We start from the raw sequence: 19,807 nt of genomic DNA, 5'->3' as shown, positions 1-19,807 counted from the left end.
TCATTAATAGGATTGATTGTAAAATATAAAAATAACTTTGATATTTCACAATTTTCATTTATCTTTTTTGCAATCATGTCATATTTAGTAGTGAACTGCATAAAACAAATGATTTTCGCGAACAGTAAAGTAATTTCTCGAAAACGATTTGCGGTTCCAAAAAAATTTGAAATGACACTTTTGATGTTCTATTGAAATTTTGAATGGATAATAGCGATATAATTGAATTGATAATGAGAAATTTGATTTTAAGAAAAATTAGTAACTAATTCCTCTTAGATACATGAAATATATAATCAATGAAAAGAATTGAGATATTTAATTATAGAAAGTGCTATATTTCTTCATCATTAGAGAAAATAATGTTAGATATTAAAAAAATAATATATTTCCAGAAAATATTCTATATGCATTAGTGATTACTTGTTATTGGCATATTTAATTTGATATAATATTGATATTTGAATGATCAATATAATATCAAACTTAATGCAAAGTATTGTTTGTTGCTCTCTGTATTTTTGGAACATGGTCTTCATTCTATAGAAAGATAGAGAAAAAGTTATTGGCAATTGATCGAATTCAAAATTTTTATTAAGTCATTATATATTTTGCAATCATTCATTTTATATAAAATAATTTGTAGAATTGTATTTGAAAAAATTGAAATCTCTTTGAAATTGAGATAATTGAAGTGTCATTGATTGAAACAAATATGTATTCATGATTAAAGATAATATTTGACTTGGTTTCTAAATAAATCAAAATTGACTCATTGATTTTGAATTTTTTAAATGTTTATAATTTCAATCAATCATATTCTACAGTTTGGAAATTTTACATAATATGAATTCTTATATAGGTATTATTTGATGAGAACCTTATTTCTTTACAAAATCATTTTATGAATATTTCATTTAATAAGCACAAATAAATCCAAAATTGTTAGATGTGATTATTCAAAATCGATGATTTGGGCGGTTTCATAAAATGTCGGTTTATAGAGTGTATATCAATTGTATATATTTTAACAAAATTATAATTGAGACCGTTAAATAATTTGAAATCACACAATTTTATTCTATTTCATTTCTACTTCTATTAATATTCCTTATCGATTTGCATCAATCGCTAATTGTCACAATCAATTCAAAAAATTGAAAGCATATAAATTATTAAATGAATGGTTTAAATTTCTTTGCTTTACAAAATGTTCATATATGTTTTGTGATGATCAAGATGATGACAGTAGTTGTAGTAAGCCCCCGGATCTCACCAAGCGCAAGCGCTTCTCAAAAGAGGAGGACATGCGTCTAAAGCAACTAGTTAGCGGAGGAAGAGATCGCAGCTGGGATCAAATTGCGAGGGAGATGCCGGGGAGAACTGCTAGGCAGTGCAGAGATCGTTATAATAAGTATCTCTTCAAGGAGATTAGTTCCGCGTCCTGGACTTCGGAAGAAGATGAAATTATTCTTCAAATGCACAAGATACACGGACCGAAATGGTCACTTATATCGAAAAGTCTTGATGGACGATCAGGTAACAACGTCAAAAATCGTTGGTACAAATTTCTATCAAAACAGCAATCAAACTCTGCCAATCCACAAATTTCAACCGAACCTGAAAGCGAAAATGATGTGGAGGGATCAATAATAATGCATAATTTAAATCACGAGTTTGGTTCATTCATTGGAACTGTCTTCGAACAAAACTATGACACATTCGATGAATGGGAAACATTCACTCTTTAATTAATTAAATTCCTTTTTATTCTTTTTCCTTTTCTTTACCAAGAATTCGATCGCAAAAAAAGATTTAAATGATTCGTATTATGTATTGCATTTGCATGCAATAGATGCTGAGTAGATGTAGTTGCAATGATTCTAAGAGCAAAGAGAAAGAAAAAAAATTGAAATATTATAAAATATTCATAATTGATTAATTGATCGATTCTAATGAAATATCTGAGGATTTTTGCTATTAATTAAATTAATCTTATTCGATGAAAAGGGAAAATAAGGCAAAAGATTAAAATGAGGATTTACCAAATCAATCTTATGGCTGTCTAATGTCTATTGATGTAAGATAATAATCTTATTATCCTCATTCTATCAGAATTATTTCATAAATAAAAAAACTCGCGATTATTTTGACTTATAATAATGTGAAAATGGTTTTACTTAATAAGGAAATCCGAAATATAAGTATATTTATCTTGAAAATGTATAATAACTTGATAAATAACGTAAATTATGGCCAGTTCTGAATAAAAATGCAATATGATATTGATATGTGAAAGTTTTTCGAATATTAGTAGGTAAAATCATTGTAATAATCATAATTTCTAAGTATTTCACAACAAATTTAGTGTTAACATTAAAATATGGACTCTTTAATCATAAGTATCAATATAATGATCTGAAATCAAGAAAATGAATTCCAAATTTTTTTCATTTTTGAAAAAATAATCACAAAATCTAATGAAAAACATTTGAAAAATGCAAATCCGAATATTTTTTGGAAAAATAAAATATGAAAATTGATCTTAAAATTGCTTTTAATTACAATTTTCTCGTTAATATTATTATAATTTTGTGTTTTTTTAGATCAATTTTTTTTATTTTCTCATTAGCCAATTTCGGACTGATAAATCTGACTGACATTGGTTTTTATTTGTATATTATACTGTTCGATAAGATTCAAAAGATGATAAATTTATAGATTGTAAAAATAGTTATATAAATGTTTGATAGTTAAAGCATTTTATTAGTAAAGTCTTCTTACAAGTATTTTTAGTCGCTTTAATAGTCATCACCTCTTGAAAGGACTTCTTTGTGTGTAGGAAGTAAAATGAAGGTATGTTCGAACTGAGCAACGTAAGAGCCCTTAACATCAGAGAGTGATGGATAATCATGAACAGCGCGGCATTCAACGAGGTGGCGAAGGTTAAGTTGGTATTTCTTTTCTCCGATACGATCGATGAATCTCTGTGAGAAGGCGAGTGTAGAGAAGTTTTCCTGAAGTGTCTTGAGGAGTTTTCTGGCAGCTGGTGTTCTTGGTGTTGGTGGATTTCTGGCAACCATGAAGTGGCTGACATTGTCGCCATCATTGTGGACAATACCCTTGCCTGTGGAGCCGAATGTCTCGCAAGCGAAGAGTTCGCCTTCTTCCATCTTTTCGGCGTTGCCACCTTTGGTGATTGGGATTGACTTACCAGCGTGAACTGTGTATGGGCCAAGGCTGTGGCCACTGAGGTTGGAGATTGGCTTGATGTCGTAGTGCTTTCCGTCAATATCAATGGAGGAAGCGTCGAAAACTTCTTGAATGGCATCACCAATTTCGTTCATACGGGCATCGATACCGGCTATCTTGACACCTGTGTTTGTAGCTGTCTTGGCTGCTTCAAGAAGTGGCTCGAACTTTGGATCAAAGCAAACTGTGAAAGCAGAATCGATGATGTTGCCATTGATAGCGACACCGAAGTCGATCTTCATGACATCACTCTTGCCAAGAACTCTTTGGTCGGTGTTGTACATTGGAGTGTAATGCGCTGCACAATTGTTGATTGAACAGCCACATGGGAAGGCAAGACCACGGAAAATTGGTTCATAGCCAGAAAGCTTACGAACAGCTTCTTCAATCTGTGCGCACATGTCGTAAAGCTTAACACCTGGCTTGATTACATTTTCCATGGCCCATCTGCGGACGCGACGATGGATTTCAGCACCTTCTCTGAGATCTGGAAGGATAGAAGTAGCATATTGGATACGTTCGACTTCAGCTAATTCTTTAGATGTTGATCTGTAGCCATTGTGTTCGTTGTATTCATATGTTTCGACGGCTGGCCAGTCTCTAGCTGGATTCTCTTCCTTTGGAAGCGGTGGGAGACCTGGGCACTCGAAAGCGAGTGGGTTTTTCTCAACCTTTGTTACTTTTGCAGGGCCTGCTGCTTTCTTAGCTTGGGCAGCTTGGAGGAGGAAAGCCATTTGCTCGGCTTCCTCATCTTCAGCAGATTGTGGTTTAGCATCCTTACCTTTGCCTTTGTTAGACATTTCTCAAAAAATGACCAATTTAAAATTTTTTCTGTTTTTTTCTTCTCAATTTTTGTTATCTTCTCAAATTTTTTTGATCCCCAAAAAATTTTTTTTGATCGACATTTTAGATTTTTTTTTATGGTATTCCTTTACGGTTCATATGCAGATTGACTTTACTAAACTTTCCTTTACAAAATACTTCTTCCCCAATGCTTTAACAAACAACAACGAAACATTTCATATGAAGTCTTATGAGTTTGACTTACTATGAATAATAAGATACAAATTCCAACAACACATAATACAAAGATCAAACCCTTCACAATGTTTTATGGGTAATTCGTATATTCGTATTCAATTTAATTTTTTTTTTATTTCTTTGGCTTTCATTGAACATTTGCAAAATAATGGCAGAGAAATTCCATATTGTGCTTACAATCATCATTGAAAGCAACTTTTAAAATTTATTTTTAATCCTTACCGAAATACTATAAAATGAAATTGAGTATGTTCAAATCTCTTCGTTTTATCTATACTATGCTTTACAAAACCTATATTTCTCAAATTTATATTTTCTTTGAGAAGCTCCTTAGATATTACACTAATTGTCTATTTGTGGTGAGTATTAGAATAATTCTTAACAATTTCGTTAATAATTATGATATATTTTTAATGATGAAAATCCAGTCTTCATACCTTTGTATTAAGCGTGCAAATGCTGACTTAATTAGTTTTGTATTAATGAAGCCTAAATATTCAAGGAAAAATATCGTTTTTTGTTCTATATTACATTTTTCTTTATAAATAAGGGGTAGGGTTTTGCCATTAGCTGCATGTATGATAAGACTACTGTTTTTAACAATTTATCCATTGATCGCAAAGGGCAACATTGTATCCATTTACCAACCTAGTAATTTATTGGATAATCTTTCATGGCCAAGTCGTTTGATCAATGAAATATCATTTTCAATCTAAAGAAGTCAAAGCAAGGTTCAATAAGAATGAATCTCCAGAAAGGATAACCTCCAAATGACAATTTACATTGCAAGAATTATTAGCATTTGCACATTATAAATGGATCGATATACAATAGCAGAGAAATTCAATACACGAGTTGTCAGAACTTTCTTCAGAAATAAATATTTATTCCGATCTTCTGAAAGATCCCAAGAATATGATTCCTGACCCTCATGAGATGTTGAATCCAAGCAATTCAAACCCGAAATATCTAATCTTTTTGAAGGTTTGAGAATTGAGAAAAGAGAAAACATAATTTGTCTCCGAAAAATTAACCTATATAATTTTGGAACTAATACAGAGTTTAAACCAATATTTGATGATAGTCATATCGTTTACATAAATCTAAAAAAATATTTGAATTGAGTTGAAATACTTCAACGTTCAGTTTCTGTTGTAATTTTATTTTAAGTTTAATATAGACTAAGTTAGTACATAAATCTTTCAACGTAAATTTTGAGAATGGCAGTTTTCATAAAAACGATTTTTACAACTTATTATTTTTGCATAACTCGAATGTTCAATATAGTATCTGATATGATGTCTAAAATATAAACTAATCAAAACTATCGATATGTACTCAATTTAGATTTTGAATTAATTTTCCAGTTGACTTCACTTCATTTCTCTCATGCATTTCAATTTTTTACAATGTATTGATGTTCATACTGATATCAATCAATGTTGTGTCATTTTTTCTTGAATATTTTGAAAGTGTCAGAAAAGCAATAATTGATATATTTTAGTTTTTTAAATGGATATTGACGATATTGAAGATCAAAAAGAAGTTAAAAACAGTCGCTGCACTGGTCACTTGAAACTGTTAAGCGAAACCGATTTGGAGGGCTACCTTCAACTTCGAGATCGTTTTCATACAGAAGTGGCCAACGCTAAACGTGGCGAGAAAGTCGAGATGTTCAACAAAAGACTTAAAATAATTAAAGAATATGTTGTAAAACATGACGAAAACGACTGGAAAAGGAGTTTTGCGACAGGTGTAATTTTTCTCGAGAATTCCATTGCGATCAACATCAAGCAATTGATCCTTTTAATGGGCAAATGCAAGTCATCCATAAATGGATCGCTACATCAGCTTGGCTATATCGCAAGGCCAGCATCAAAGGAAACAGATGAGCAAATCATCCTCTCTATTCCAATTTTCAACAGAGACAGGCGCGAGTTGAAGAAATGGACAATAAGGCAAAAGCGAAACGCTCGCAGAAGACAGAATGCCAAGCCTAAGAGCCCAATTGAAACAGAACCAACGCCAGAGGAGCCAGAAACAGTCGTTGAGGAGAAGAGAGAACAGCCTGTTCTTGCAAAGACTGCCGAAGACGTTTGGGCTAAAACTATCAATTTCCCTGTTCCTGCCAAATTTAGGTATAAGATGTTTAACTCCTATTTCCAATCAATTCCAATTGTTGCTCAAATTTAAACTTTTATCTACGGACTGCTTATTAATCAAAATCTTTTTAACGGTATTTTTTCCAACATTCAGATTTTTTTCTGCTCACATTTTCTATATGCATGCAAATACAAACAACAATATATGTAATTGAATATCTCAATATCATTGTTTACCATTGTGTAGATGCATTTCATATCTTTTCCATTTTCTCCACGGCTTCACTTCACATTATACTTATACTTTACGATATTTCATATTAGATTATCAGAGATTTTATTGATTGAGTTCATGACTGAACTGTATATTTGATATTTCAATTGTCCCTGTTCAAATATTAGCTCTGTGATCATTCTCTTTATAATTTATGATTACATACAATTCTTGTCAATATAGACTTCGTGTTGCTCGCTGTTGAAGACCTTGTTCAACTCATGTTCACAATTGTAAATGAAGACTTGTCAATGATAATACTTAGTTGCTGCTATATATATTCATCTCCATCGATTTATACTGATATTTCTTATTGATTAAATTGAATTTATTTTGATTGAGTTATATGAGTTTTCATTGAACAAAATATTTACCCATATCTATCTAATGAACATTTTTGTTTCTTTTTCATAAATTCATAAATCAAATGATTTCAAGAAATTTATTTAGCGGTGCTAGTGTTAACAAGGACCATAGATTTGACAAAATCCGAGCTAACCAAAAAGTGAAATTATCCAAAAGCATCACAGAGTCTCTTTTAATCGATAAAATTAATTATGATTCATTTCATCCATGGGTTCATGAACAATTATCATCAATGACTGATGACGAATTTGTTGAAGATATAATAATGGGCTTTCTTCAAGCAGATACAATAAATTCGCACGATCTTGCAGAACAATTACAATCACTTGTTGGGGATAAGGCAGTTCCATTTATTGAAAAACTTTGGCCATTACTAGAGGATGCTCAAAATTCTGAAACCGGAATACCTTCTGTATTTGTTGAAGAAGCTAAAAGGAAAATTGCTGAAAGACTCAAATCAAATCAAAATATATCGAACAAACTTGACGAATCAGAATCATCTTCTTCATATACGTCTTCATCCTCATATAATTCTTCATCTTCATCAAGTGACGCTGAAACTACCGATCTATCGAAAGACCAAATGCATAACAACGCAGAAGTTAAAGCTATCAGTAACCAACCAACCATTACACAAAATACTCCCATTAAACCAAAAATATTACCCTCCAAACCACTTAAACCACCTGTAATTCCACCAAGGAATGTAAAAAAGCAAGAACTAAAACCAATATTAATAGAAAACACAAAATATCCGTATAATGAGGAAAATAGTTCTGAATTAAAACAACATCATAGTAATCATCAGCATGGCCATCATCATTCTCATAACCGTAGACGACATGACAGCTCATCATCAAGTTCTTATTCTAGCTCAGATTGAAACAAATTATGAATAATAGAGAAAACTTATAATCATATTATGAGTAAATATTATATTTGTATGAAATCTCTATTTGATGAAATTGGTTGAGAAATATTGTTGATTCTTTTTAAACCAAATATAAATTTCATATTTTCATTATAAAAGATAATATTCTTCTTCAATCGTCAAGGTTTCGTAGCTCAGTAGGTAGAGCGTAGTGCTGATAACGCTAAGGTCTTGGGTTCGAGCCCCAGCGGAACCATTTTTTAAGTACTGAATAGCTTTATTCTATTTTTTCCCCATCTAATTACAAAAATACTATCTTGCCACAATTATATCTTTTTTTTAAAATTTCGTTCAAATAAAGTTGTATCTAATGAATCAAATTCAATTTTGTAAAGATGAACATGAAACACAATAAGATTCAATAATTAATTAGCTTGGAAAAAAGTTATTTATTAATTACATTCTGTTTGCTAACAACAATTTGATTTTGTAATATTTGATGAATATGATTTCAATATCTAATGAAATTATACATCCAATTGAAACATCATTTGAATAATATTCGTTTTAGGGCAATCTCCACTCCTAATTTTGATTTGATTTTTTTGTTCCCGCCTTAATTATCTGCTAACTGTCTTCAATAGAACAAAAACAAAAATATATAATTTCGCGTGCAAAATTCGATTTATCTATCTCTTTCCAAGGTATTACAGCAGAATATCTCTGATACTTCAAACTAAACTGTTTCGTTATGGTCCACCTAAATTAAATGTGGAAAATTTTAAGTTCGAAGCTATTTGGCTGCATAAAGTTGGACTTTTAGATTTTTTGAATTCCTAAATCCATGGATAAAGTATGATATTTACATATTTTTATCTATGATATGAATGTAAAAGCTAAATGAAGTTAATACATTGACCAATAGGAACAGTTTACAAATGCCTTTAATGATTTGGGGGAGGTTTTTTGTGATATGGAAAAATGTTCCTTGCTCAATTATCTCACTATTGGATGGACTTTTATCGAGCGAAATTTTGGCTGTAAAGACAATTCTGATATTGGTAACATGGTGATAAGAACAAATAGTCAGTTTGCATGGTTTATGATGAGATAATTTCGATTTAAAAAAAACATAAAAATTGATTTTAATGAGCGATTATATTTGAATATGCTCTCCTAATTTGAAGGAACTGTTTAAATCATGAATTGATCATGAATAATTTTTTTCAAAATAACAATTATAATTTCATATTCATTATAAGTTGAAAATATATCATAAAGACTTTATGAATGATAAATTCCTAAAAAACAAGTTAGTTTGTTTCTGAAAATAATAATAATAAAAACCAATTTAGACCCAATAATTTTTGGCGGGATAATTGAGATGTTTAACAAAAACAGAAAGGTGTCATTATTATCTATGACCAACAAGCAACTGACCTAGTCTGGATTACAATATTCGGTTCATCAAACCGCCAATTTGATGAATCAAGCCAAATTGTAACAAACCAGTTGTTGATTGCATGGTATCATTCATCGAACTGCCAATTTGATGAATTACATTTCTTAGTCATCAAAATAGTGGTCATGTTACTATTCGTTAGGTTAAATTACTTTTAATGCCCATTCAAGGAAGTACATGTCAGTTACAGGGTTTATAGTTTTACTCGAATTGAGTAAACCTCTTGGAAGCAATTACCACAAGAGCCAAGACTTCTCGTTTACAGACTTTGAAAGCCAGGAAGGAGCCAGGTAACAATAATGGGCTCTCTTATGATAATTTGGGATATTTATCAACAATTTGAGTTTCTACCTATTGTCTTCAATGAGGATTTTTTAGGCCAGAAGTACAATACCTGTACAGTCTAACTACTAGGGCAATGTAGTCAAACTGTGCACGTATTGAACTTCTAAGGCTATTATTTATCTGCTATTGACATCATTCTTTTGCATTACCGTCCTCTGGTCCTTAGAGGACCATAGATTCTGAAATTACTTGTGCAGAGCAAAGTTCTTCCGAGATCTCTCTATCCTTCATAGATCTCGGAAAAACTTTGCCTTAAACTACTGCATTAATGTTTCCTAGTATTCAAAGAGCTATGAATTCTATAGTTGATCTTATAAGGTAGAGTTTTCCCTAACTTTCTCATTCGTTGAAAGGTTTTCAACAAAGCTATACCTTAAAAATCTGTGCTTGTTATATCTGATCATTTGTGTGTTAGGGGATGTAAATTTATTCCACTAGAGCAAATTTTTTCCGAAGTTTCTCATTCGATGAGAAACCTCGGAACAACTCTTCAATAGTGTAATGAATTTGTGGTATTTGTCCTGCAAACAGCGAGAGAACTTGTCTGTAATTCGTTTATGATGAAGTTATCTGGATGTCTCTCAGATAAGGAAGGAAGTCCAGAAAACTTCACCATAAGTTAATACTTGTGTATTTCTATGACTCTCTTCACGTCAGAGAATGTAAATTTACTCGAATAGGGCAAAGTTCTGCTCAAGTTTCTCATTTGATGAGAAACCTCGGAAGAACTTTGCCCTAAAGTAATGTATATGTGATTGTTGGCCCGCAGAATCTATGGTCCTCTAAGGACCAGAGGACGGTAATGCAAAAGAATGATGTCAATAGCAGATAAATAATAGCCTTAGAAGTTCAATACGTGCACAGTTTGACTACATTGCCCTAGTAGTTAGACTGTACAGGTATTGTACTTCTGGCCTAAAAAATCCTCATTGAAGACAATAGGTAGAAACTCAAATTGTTGATAAATATCCCAAATTATCATAAGAGAGCCCATTATTGTTACCTGGCTCCTTCCTGGCTTTCAAAGTCTGTAAACGAGAAGTCTTGGCTCTTGTGGTAATTGCTTCCAAGAGGTTTACTCAATTCGAGTAAAACTATAAACCCTGTAACTGACATGTACTTCCTTGAATGGGCATTAAAAGTAATTTAACCTAACGAATAGTAACATGACCACTATTTTGATGACTAAGAAATGTAATTCATCAAATTGGCAGTTCGATGAATGATACCATGCAATCAACAACTGGTTTGTTACAATTTGGCTTGATTCATCAAATTGGCGGTTTGATGAACCGAATATTGTAATCCAGACTAGGTCAGTTGCTTGTTGGTCATAGATAATAATGACACCTTTCTGTTTTTGTTAAACATCTCAATTATCCCGCCAAAAATTATTGGGTCTAAATTGGTTTTTATTATTATTTTCAGAAACAAACTAACTTGTTTTTTAGGAATTTATCATTCATAAAGTCTTTATGATATATTTTCAACTTATAATGAATATGAAATTATAATTGTTATTTTGAAAAAAATTATTCATGATCAATTCATGATTTAAACAGTTCCTTCAAATTAGGAGAGCATATTCAAATATAATCGCTCATTAAAATCAATTTTTATGTTTTTTTTAAATCGAAATTATCTCATCATAAACCATGCAAACTGACTATTTGTTCTTATCACCATGTTACCAATATCAGAATTGTCTTTACAGCCAAAATTTCGCTCGATAAAAGTCCATCCAATAGTGAGATAATTGAGCAAGGAACATTTTTCCATATCACAAAAAACCTCCCCAATGATTTGTGAAATCATCGTACTATTTTACTAAAAATATATTAGTGAATACCTATTATTTAAGCCAATCTCATGTATGCAAAATAATTAGGATAGCAATAGAATTTATCGGCTTTATAAATATTGAAAATTAAAAAATCGGATTTAATTATCGTCTAATATATTGGTAATATAAATCTTTCATTTTTAAAGCTTCGTAACTGGTAGCATTCAATTTTGAATCTCTCACAAATGATGCATATAAAAACTACAAAATCTAAGAGTTATATTCTATACTATGTATGCATTAAAAAATTTTTATCGCTTTTTATTAATCTTATTTGATAAATTAATTATCAAAAATTCAATGAATATATTCATAAAATTCATATCCATTTTTCTAGTTAATATTAATTTATACCTATTATACAATATAAATTCCGGAATTTAGTCGGGTTCTATTCAATACAAAAAATTCAATAGCCTAGGTCATATTTTCATCCATGAATAACGAGCCTCTCATAGAGCATTCAGATTTCTCAAGTACACTCCAGGATGGTGCAGGAGAGGCAGAGAGACTTGGAAAGAGATCTCCACTTGTAACTTTCCTTGATCTTTCGATTGGACCAACAATATCACAGCTCGTATTCAATGTTTATACAATCGTTAATCAGTATTGGATTAGTAGAGCACTAGGTGAACCCGGTTTACAAGTTATATCTTCAATGTTTCTTTATGATATGTTAACATTTGCATTTTATAACCTATTTTTGATATCCACAAGCACACATATATCATACTTATGTGGGGCCTCAAGATTTTCTGAGATTTCTCAAGTTGTAGTAGATTTACTCCGCTTTTCAGTCATAATCGGTGCTGGTTTTGCTGCTGTCATCATTCCAACCACAAAATTAATAGTTAAGTTCCTTACTGGTGACGATGGCATTGCTTTCAAGGCCTTTGTTTATATGGCAATTCAGGCAGGCGGCTCAGTCATCAGTTTCTTCTATTACACAATATGCGGCTTATTAGAAGGTGAAGGAAGAGCTTGGCTTTTCAGTATGGTCCAATTTGCCACTTTAGTTCTTGATATGCTTGTATTCCTTCCAATATTCCTCTTTGTTTTCCACTGGGGTGTTTGGTCTGCTGCATTATCAGGCCTTCTTGCGCAATTCGTACCATTAGTTGTAATGTGGATTATGTTGATGAGAGGAAAACTCTCAATTATGATCAGAGGACCACAGTTCACAGCCAAGTTTTCAAAGGAAACATGGAAAGCTCTCAACACAGGTACCGCTTCGTTCATTTTGAACTTTTCCGAAGCATTTCCACATATTTACCTTCAAAAGTTCGTATATACAGTTGCTGAACATAATGGAATTAAAGATGTTGTTATGTCCATGTGGTCTACAATGACAAGACTTTACATGTTCTCATTATCTATTTTAGCAGCCTTAGACTCCGGCTTTTTACCACCAGCATCATATGCATATGGTGAAAAGAAGTACAGCAGAATCAAGGCATTGCTATTCCATATGTCTTGGATTTCCTTCATTTGGGCTGTAATTAACGCCGTTGGCATTTCACTTTTCCCACGTCAAATATTCTCATTGTTTACAAAGGACAAAGATGTTTTGAACTTCCTTCCAAACACTATTTGGAGAATTTGGGCAACATTACCTTTGTATCTTATCCATGAACAGGTTATTTCATATTTACAAGCTGTTGACAGACCACATCGTGCTACAATTGTATCAGTTCTTACAATGGCTATTCCTATTCCAACAATTTCTACAATTATTTACTACACAAAGAAAGACGATATCCATTGGATGTTCAATACATATCTCTTTGAAGATGTAGGAACATCCCTTATCGCTCTTTCTGGAGCAGCTACAACTCTTTGGCAGATGTGGAGATTAAAGGATGGCAAAACCTTCCAGGGTGAAGAAACTAAGGAAGGAGATGCTGCTTCCAAACAGCTTGAATCATACCAGTCTGTTCCATCTTCTGTTTTAGATATTCCTTCTCTTATGGAACCAACAACATCTAATACATGATGTATCTTGTTATATTAAACTCTCTCTATATATGATATGAATATTTACCAAATCGATTTTTTTTTTCAATTTTGAAATTTCTTCATTTTTTATTTCTAAGATTAATAATACCAGACAAAGCATCCAAAAACATCGAGAATTATATATTAATCTAGATATATTTATACATGTAAAAAAGAAAAAAATAAATTATACAAAAAACACACGAAGTTATACCATTTGCTTAGATGACCAGCTAACCCATGGGAAAACTGCTGGATAGAAGCAAAGAAGGAAGCACAAAATTGCTACAATAAGAAGTAATAAGTGATACCAAATTAGAACACCAACCAAACCAAGTGCAACAGCGGCAAGGATAATCATTGCTAGGCACTGACCGAAAGCATGCGCTTGAATTTCCATACGGCCACAAGTATTCATTAAGTGCCAAAGTCTATCTATAGTTTCCATTCTTTCGAGGATATACTGATGTAAACAGCATCCAAATGGACCGAAACCCAATGGGAAGAGGAAAATATAAAGGAGCGGGATTGATATGATAAATACGATAATATAAAGAATTAAGAAGAGAAAGAAGCCTAAACCAATGTAAAGTCCCTTTAACACCATAATTCCTGCATGATTTGAATCTGATAAACTTAAACATGAGCAGCAATTTCCTTTTGTCATTTTTTCCCAAAGTTGATAAGGAGTTCCGATTGCTAATATAAGATAGTAAACAATGAATGGAAGCGTGAACAAATAGTAAAGTGGATAACCAATTGTCATGCATATTGCTGCGAATAATCCTAAAACGTAATTATCTGCGATCGTTTCTATAATATTTGTTGTAAATATGAATATTCCGAAGAATATCATGCCAATCACGTAGTGAACACATATTGTTGTGTAGCAAATAATATTGCGGGTTGAATGTTCAGCTGCTGACGATGAGTAAATAAAGCAAATGAAGAGAATTACAGCTATATTTAATAAAAATGGGCATACAAATGTGCCAAGCCACACAAAAAAGTGTGGAGGATACCCATTTTCAGTATTTTTCAACATTTTTTATAAAATAGCCGTTTTGAATTTTAAATTTTTATATGGCCATAATTTAAACATGATCAATATGATCCTTATAACTAATACAATAATTTTTCTCATATAATTATCCTGAATATACATATTTGATCGCGAACTTTTCGTAATCGATCCATTTTGGAGTATCAATTCTATAATAATCTTATTTCTGAGACCGATGAGTTGCATTTAGTCAACTTAATGATTGAAATTGAAGAAAAAAAAATTTTAATAATTAATTATTAAAACAAAGGTTAACTTTATAAAACAATAGTCAGATATAGCTAAATTACAGTTGATATTAAAATGTTTCTCTAAATTCAGAGTTGATAACGGTGTAAATCTGCTGAGCCTTATCATGAAGCTCAGAATTTCCAGGAATCCTTGTAAGTTCATCGCAGATCAATCTACGAACAAGGTGGAAGTAAGTATCATCTCCAGACGATATAGAGTGTGCATATCTCAAAATGAAAGGAAGATGCGGAAGAATTCTTTCAATATAATCATTACCCAATGAAAATATACCAGAAAGAGCTCCATACAATACATGAATCGAGTTGTTTTCTGAAAAGATTATATCGTTGAAATAATTAAAACATTCGATATCAGCGTTTGGAAAGCTATTCAAGCATCTGCTTGTTATCAAGCTTACAATATTCGCACCGATATCTCTAATATAGCAATCTTCTCTTGCGCATTTTGTAATTACTTCTTTTGTGGCCAAACAAATTCCGATCTTCATAAATGAGTGTGCGTATATGTCTATCTGAACGGATCTGTTGATAAGAAGTGCTACAACGGCTTTTCCAACTGCTTTCATCGCTTCAATTTTATCAAGAAAAGAAGCTATCTGGAAATAGAAGAAATGTAAGAAGTATGGAATAAGTGGTTGAATTCCACCTGTTTGGCTCAATTCTTCGTAAACAGTTTCGTTTTCAACTGGATTTGATAATTCAGAAACAATACTGGTGTAAAATGATTTGAGATCTTCGGTTAATTCATTTTGCTCTTTATCTTTGGACATTGGATCAAATGTATTACCGCTTTTATTAAATTGGTCAAAAATAGACTTAATTCCATTGTCATTTGATGCGGGATTACTAGTACGCATATTGTTTATTATCTGGCCGTTAATTAATTTGTATGATGTCTTAATTTCACGAGGTCTATTTTGAGTTTGAGTTGTTTCGTTGCAAATTTGAGACAATTCAACTTTTTTATCGATGTATGCATAAAACGTAGTATCTTGTGTACTCTGTGGTGGAGTTAACTCTAATTCACTTTTATTTGTGAAGCCAAAAATTGGAGGAATTGCTTGTACTCTAAGTATATGATTTATATGGTCTGTAGTAAGATATTTATCAGCTGAATTTTCAAAATAATTAACTAAAGGCTGAATAAACTTAGAAACACGATATTCAGCATCTTGAGCAAGAGATTCTGCAAGAGCATCATTTTTGATTTTAATACCGAGCTGGTCAGCAATGGATTTAACTGTTTTGAATGCAGCATTGGAACATTGCATCTCTTAATAAGGAATTTGTCACTTTTTATTTAAATCGTATCCAATAATTTTCCGTCATTCTGTTGATGAATTGATTATATGAAAGCAAAGGATAATCATGGAAATACTCCACTCATTTATGCATCAAGATATAATAAACTTGACGTTGTTCAAAATCTTATCACAGTTGGAGCTAATAAAGAAGCAAAGAGATATGATGGAAGAACGGCACTGATGTTTGCAACAGGTAAAGTAAGAGATTACTTAAAAACTATTTGTACCAATTAGCTCAATCATTTACTTAGTTAAAAATTCATTATGTCAACTTTTCAAAATATTTTAATTTTTAAGGGTGTATTTACCACTTTCTAACATCCCTATCTTAATATCCCAATTTCTAAGGTGAAGAGTTAGTATTTTTGGTCGATAAAAAGTTATTATAAAACATTATATAGTTCCTAATATGGTTGTTATACTTTTTTTGTTATTCATTAAAATGCGTCATATAATAATGTCATTAGAAGCTCGTATATTATTACATTGAAGCCCTGATAGAATTAATTGAAAAAAATTTACGGTATAAATAGAACATTTATTAATCAAACACAAGCACTAATATAGTTATTCCTTTTTCTCCTCTTCTTCAACAACTTCAAGAGTAATTTCATCAGAACTTTGATGTTCAATAGTTCCATCAACACTTGCAGTATCAAAACAAGTAGTTCCATTTGACCAACAGTCAGTGAGCTTATTTTGTACTTTCAAAGTTAAAATGGAGAATATCAAAACACTTGGAATGATATAGAGCAACGCTGGCTGGCCAAACTTAGTTATATTAACGGCCACGCTTGCAAGAATGACTCCAACAAGGTATCCAATAATTCCAATTTTGAAAGAAGAAGTTTTTGCAACATAATCATATCTGATGAAGAAATTTAGTATAAGTCCTGGTAATACGATGTCACCGAGACCCAACATGTTAGTGTTATGTTTTGTTCCGGCGGAGATCAGAATTGGAAGATGGGAAGCTGATCTTGCAGATTCCATCATAACACTTTTGTTGAATATTCTATCCGAATAAAATACCCAATAAATATCATGAATCATGAAACCAATTCCGAAAAATAATAAAGTTTGTAATTTCGAAATCTTAAGGGATTGAATAGCTGTAATTGCCATAGCATGAGCAAACGAATTGATAGCAATCTGATTTTGCGTTATATAACAGTTAATTCCGTTGATTAGAGATAATATTATCGCAATTGGGGTTGAAAACTTAGATGGTTGTATGTAATCTATGTAATAGAATATAAATTTGTAAAATGAATAGCATCCATATAAAGCGACGTCAATTGTAATGAAAATTAACATGTATTCCTTAAAATAAAACATTAATATAAGTACAATTGATGCTAATATTAACCAATATACAACATAGCCGTTCGTTATTTCATTTTCTTCGTTGTTTTGCATACGATAATCTATTAGTGACTGAGGAAATATTGCACCGACTGTCATACCACATGCATATAGAATGCACGCAGTAGATTGAATATGAATTGACAAGAAATTTTTGTTAAAGAAGGTGCTTAGGAACGACATCACAATATTTCAATAAATTTTTTGAGAAATAAACACAAATTCTTGATAGATACATCCTCCCGAGTTTGCAATTGTTAATGATAATGCAGGAAAGAAATCACAAAAAGTGACATAATTGATTTTTTAAAAAGTGTCAACTTGAATGTCTCGACAGGAAAAGATTGATGAGAGGTATAAAGTAGAGAAATATGCAGACAGTACTCATGAATTCAACAGAATTGCAAAAGATCTTAATGATGCATTCGACGAAATAAATCAATGTCCATGGGGAATTAATTATCAAAACGAAATTTTCGAAAATTTGGAAGATTTAGAGCTAACATTGAACTCGATTCCACATCCTACCATAGAGTCATCAGAAATGTCGCAATTATTATGTCTTTGCTTATTTTATGAAGATTTAATTAATAACAGAAACGATATATCTTCTGAAAAACTATTGGAAGGCGCAATACCACCATCTTTTAAAGCAAAAGTCATACACATGGCAAAATACGTAAATGCATTGGATATAGAAGCAAATAAACTCCAGTCATTATCTAAATTACATAATAGTATTATAAATCTCCCAACAGATGAACTTAAACAACTTTATTATTCAATAAATAAATCAGTTGCGTTAGAAGAAGCCCAAAATACAGGAATAGAAGAAATTAAAAATAGCTTTCTATCATTAGATACAGACACACTTATGAAAATTGTTATTAAATTAGATATACGTGATCTTTCCAAAAGACTTGACGATTTATCGAAGACAATCAATGAATATTAGATGTTATATTATGTTTATTAATAAATGTTTGATTATACTAATTAATGTAAAATTATAATTTTTTCATTTAATTTTATCGGTAATATGACATAGAATGACTCATGGACTTGCTTATTGAACGCTTTTGCTTTAATCAATGATAAGATTTTTTCTTCAGGAAGTTCAATGAAAAGATTTTTTCTTCAAGAATTGATATTTGCATCATGTGAAAGCAAAATTCAAATAATTTGATATCTAAAATATCTGTTAGATGTGAAAATACGCTATTTTTCGTTATAATTATCGAATTCTCAAAAAATTATCATGGTATTACTAATTAAATATAATAATATCGCATGGATATTTACTAACAATAAATATTAAACATCAAAACAGATTCAACAATCAGTTTTGCAAAAAACAAACTAAGATTTTCGATGTTTGCGTTGAGGAGTTGAAACTTTGATTTCTTCTTCATCTTCTTCCTCATCATCATCTTCGGTTTCTTCTTCTTCAATTGATTCCTTCTGATTAATTTCGACGGAAGGAGTTTCTTCCTCTTCTTCATCACTCTCATCATTCTGTTGCTGATTAAATAGAGGACTATCTTCTTCATCACCTGGGTATCCTTCTGGAATCAGTTTAGAATCAGAAATTGTAGTTTCTGGTTTATTTTCTGGTTCCGGATTTTGTTCTGCCGAATCAGCCTCGACACGCGCATTATTAAGTCTGTGGAAGTAAACAAACCCAACAATAGAAGCAGCAAGTTGGAAGATAATGAGAATAAAAATTATTGAAATATATTTCACTCGTTTCTTGAATTTGTATTCAAATACAACGTCACAGGTGTAGAGTCTTTTATCACAAGCTGTGTTATTACGCTTAGGATATCCGCAGCATTGTAATTGGTTCTCAATCCAATAATCAAATTTAAAATCTTTGTGACCCCAAAATTTTCCAACGGCAGTATATACGGCTGATCTTTTTACCATGAAAATGAGTACAATTATCAGGTAAACCAGGAAAATTAGCAACATCAAAACTCCGTTTATTACGTAAAACACTCTATGGTGAACGCAAATCGGAATACAGCCGATTCCTATCGATATAGTTGATATAATGATTAGTACTGATAGAAAGCAAAGTACTAAAATCGACGGTTTATAATCTTGAATTGTGAAAATGTACATAAAGAATGCAACTATAAACATGAAAAGTGTCCATGATAGGAAAGAGGCAGATGCAATCGTCAGATTTCCACATATGGACGATTTCGCTTTTCGTTTTCCCATGTAATCTTGATGCCTATTTTTTGTTTGTTTTTACCGGAGTTTGTTTC

At 31.6% G+C, this 19,807-nt stretch overlaps 11 protein-coding genes and 1 non-coding gene across 12 annotated transcripts, besides 2 other annotated features; 7 read left to right on the top strand and 5 right to left on the bottom strand.

Moving 5' to 3' along the window:
• Positions 1-1,196: 1,196 nt before the first annotated feature.
• Positions 1,197-1,751, top strand: TVAGG3_0985720 (RNA polymerase II transcription regulator recruiting protein; the record flags this gene model as incomplete). The annotated part of the gene is made up of 1 exon (XM_001330375.1): positions 1,221-1,751. One exon carries the CDS (start codon positions 1,221-1,223, stop codon positions 1,749-1,751), a length of 531 nt encoding a protein of 176 aa, XP_001330410.1.
• A 992-nt stretch (positions 1,752-2,743) lies between these two features.
• On the bottom strand, positions 2,744-4,081 carry TVAGG3_0985710 (methionine aminopeptidase 2 family; the record flags this gene model as incomplete). Its single annotated transcript, XM_001330374.2, has 1 exon — positions 2,802-4,052. One exon carries the CDS (start codon positions 4,050-4,052, stop codon positions 2,802-2,804), a length of 1,251 nt encoding a protein of 416 aa, XP_001330409.1.
• Positions 4,082-5,497: 1,416 nt separating this feature from the next.
• TVAGG3_0985700 (transcription-initiator DNA-binding domain ibd family) lies at positions 5,498-6,668 on the top strand (the record flags this gene model as incomplete). Its single annotated transcript, XM_001330373.2, has 1 exon — positions 5,806-6,486. One exon carries the CDS (start codon positions 5,806-5,808, stop codon positions 6,484-6,486), a length of 681 nt encoding a protein of 226 aa, XP_001330408.1.
• Positions 6,669-6,722: 54 nt separating this feature from the next.
• On the top strand, positions 6,723-7,954 carry TVAGG3_0985690 (PWI domain family; the record flags this gene model as incomplete). The annotated part of the gene is made up of 1 exon (XM_001330372.1): positions 7,268-7,918. The coding sequence occupies one exon, from the start codon at positions 7,268-7,270 to the stop codon at positions 7,916-7,918; it is 651 nt and encodes a 216-aa protein (XP_001330407.1).
• Positions 7,955-8,089: 135 nt separating this feature from the next.
• Positions 8,090-8,162, top strand: TVAGG3_0985680. The gene has a single exon. It is a non-coding gene; the product is annotated as a tRNA-Ile (tRNA).
• Positions 8,163-8,860: 698 nt separating this feature from the next.
• Positions 8,861-9,294: a mobile genetic element.
• Positions 9,295-11,080: 1,786 nt separating this feature from the next.
• Positions 11,081-11,510: a mobile genetic element.
• Positions 11,511-11,929: 419 nt separating this feature from the next.
• On the top strand, positions 11,930-13,597 carry TVAGG3_0985650 (multidrug resistance protein YPNP-related family; the record flags this gene model as incomplete). The annotated part of the gene is made up of 1 exon (XM_001330368.2): positions 11,993-13,549. The coding sequence occupies one exon, from the start codon at positions 11,993-11,995 to the stop codon at positions 13,547-13,549; it is 1,557 nt and encodes a 518-aa protein (XP_001330403.1).
• A 64-nt stretch (positions 13,598-13,661) lies between these two features.
• TVAGG3_0985640 (uncharacterized protein) lies at positions 13,662-14,639 on the bottom strand (the record flags this gene model as incomplete). The annotated part of the gene is made up of 1 exon (XM_001330367.1): positions 13,760-14,596. The coding sequence occupies one exon, from the start codon at positions 14,594-14,596 to the stop codon at positions 13,760-13,762; it is 837 nt and encodes a 278-aa protein (XP_001330402.1).
• Positions 14,640-14,877: 238 nt separating this feature from the next.
• On the bottom strand, positions 14,878-16,136 carry TVAGG3_0985630 (transcription initiation factor TFIID family; the record flags this gene model as incomplete). Its single annotated transcript, XM_001330366.1, has 1 exon — positions 14,913-16,136. The coding sequence occupies one exon, from the start codon at positions 16,134-16,136 to the stop codon at positions 14,913-14,915; it is 1,224 nt and encodes a 407-aa protein (XP_001330401.1).
• A 78-nt stretch (positions 16,137-16,214) lies between these two features.
• TVAGG3_0985620 (Ankyrin repeat family) lies at positions 16,215-16,403 on the top strand (the record flags this gene model as incomplete). The annotated part of the gene is made up of 1 exon (XM_001330365.1): positions 16,215-16,403. The coding sequence occupies one exon, from the start codon at positions 16,215-16,217 to the stop codon at positions 16,401-16,403; it is 189 nt and encodes a 62-aa protein (XP_001330400.1).
• A 333-nt stretch (positions 16,404-16,736) lies between these two features.
• On the bottom strand, positions 16,737-17,162 carry TVAGG3_0985610 (aspartic endopeptidase activity, intramembrane cleaving; the record flags this gene model as incomplete). The annotated part of the gene is made up of 1 exon (XM_001330364.1): positions 16,737-17,162. The coding sequence occupies one exon, from the start codon at positions 17,160-17,162 to the stop codon at positions 16,737-16,739; it is 426 nt and encodes a 141-aa protein (XP_001330399.1).
• Positions 17,163-17,859: 697 nt separating this feature from the next.
• Positions 17,860-18,489, top strand: TVAGG3_0985600 (uncharacterized protein; the record flags this gene model as incomplete). The annotated part of the gene is made up of 1 exon (XM_001330363.1): positions 17,860-18,489. One exon carries the CDS (start codon positions 17,860-17,862, stop codon positions 18,487-18,489), a length of 630 nt encoding a protein of 209 aa, XP_001330398.1.
• Positions 18,490-18,842: 353 nt separating this feature from the next.
• TVAGG3_0985590 (uncharacterized protein) lies at positions 18,843-19,768 on the bottom strand (the record flags this gene model as incomplete). Its single annotated transcript, XM_001330362.1, has 1 exon — positions 18,894-19,460. The coding sequence occupies one exon, from the start codon at positions 19,458-19,460 to the stop codon at positions 18,894-18,896; it is 567 nt and encodes a 188-aa protein (XP_001330397.1).
• Between the last annotated feature and the right edge of the window lie 39 nt (positions 19,769-19,807).

Source organism: Trichomonas vaginalis, chromosome I (genome assembly GCF_026262505.1).
Source record: "Trichomonas vaginalis G3 chromosome I, whole genome shotgun sequence".
In the NCBI taxonomy this organism is placed as follows: Eukaryota; Parabasalia; order Trichomonadida; family Trichomonadidae; genus Trichomonas; species Trichomonas vaginalis.
Note: the sequence above shows the minus strand (reverse complement) of the source record. Positions and strands in the feature narration are given on the sequence as shown.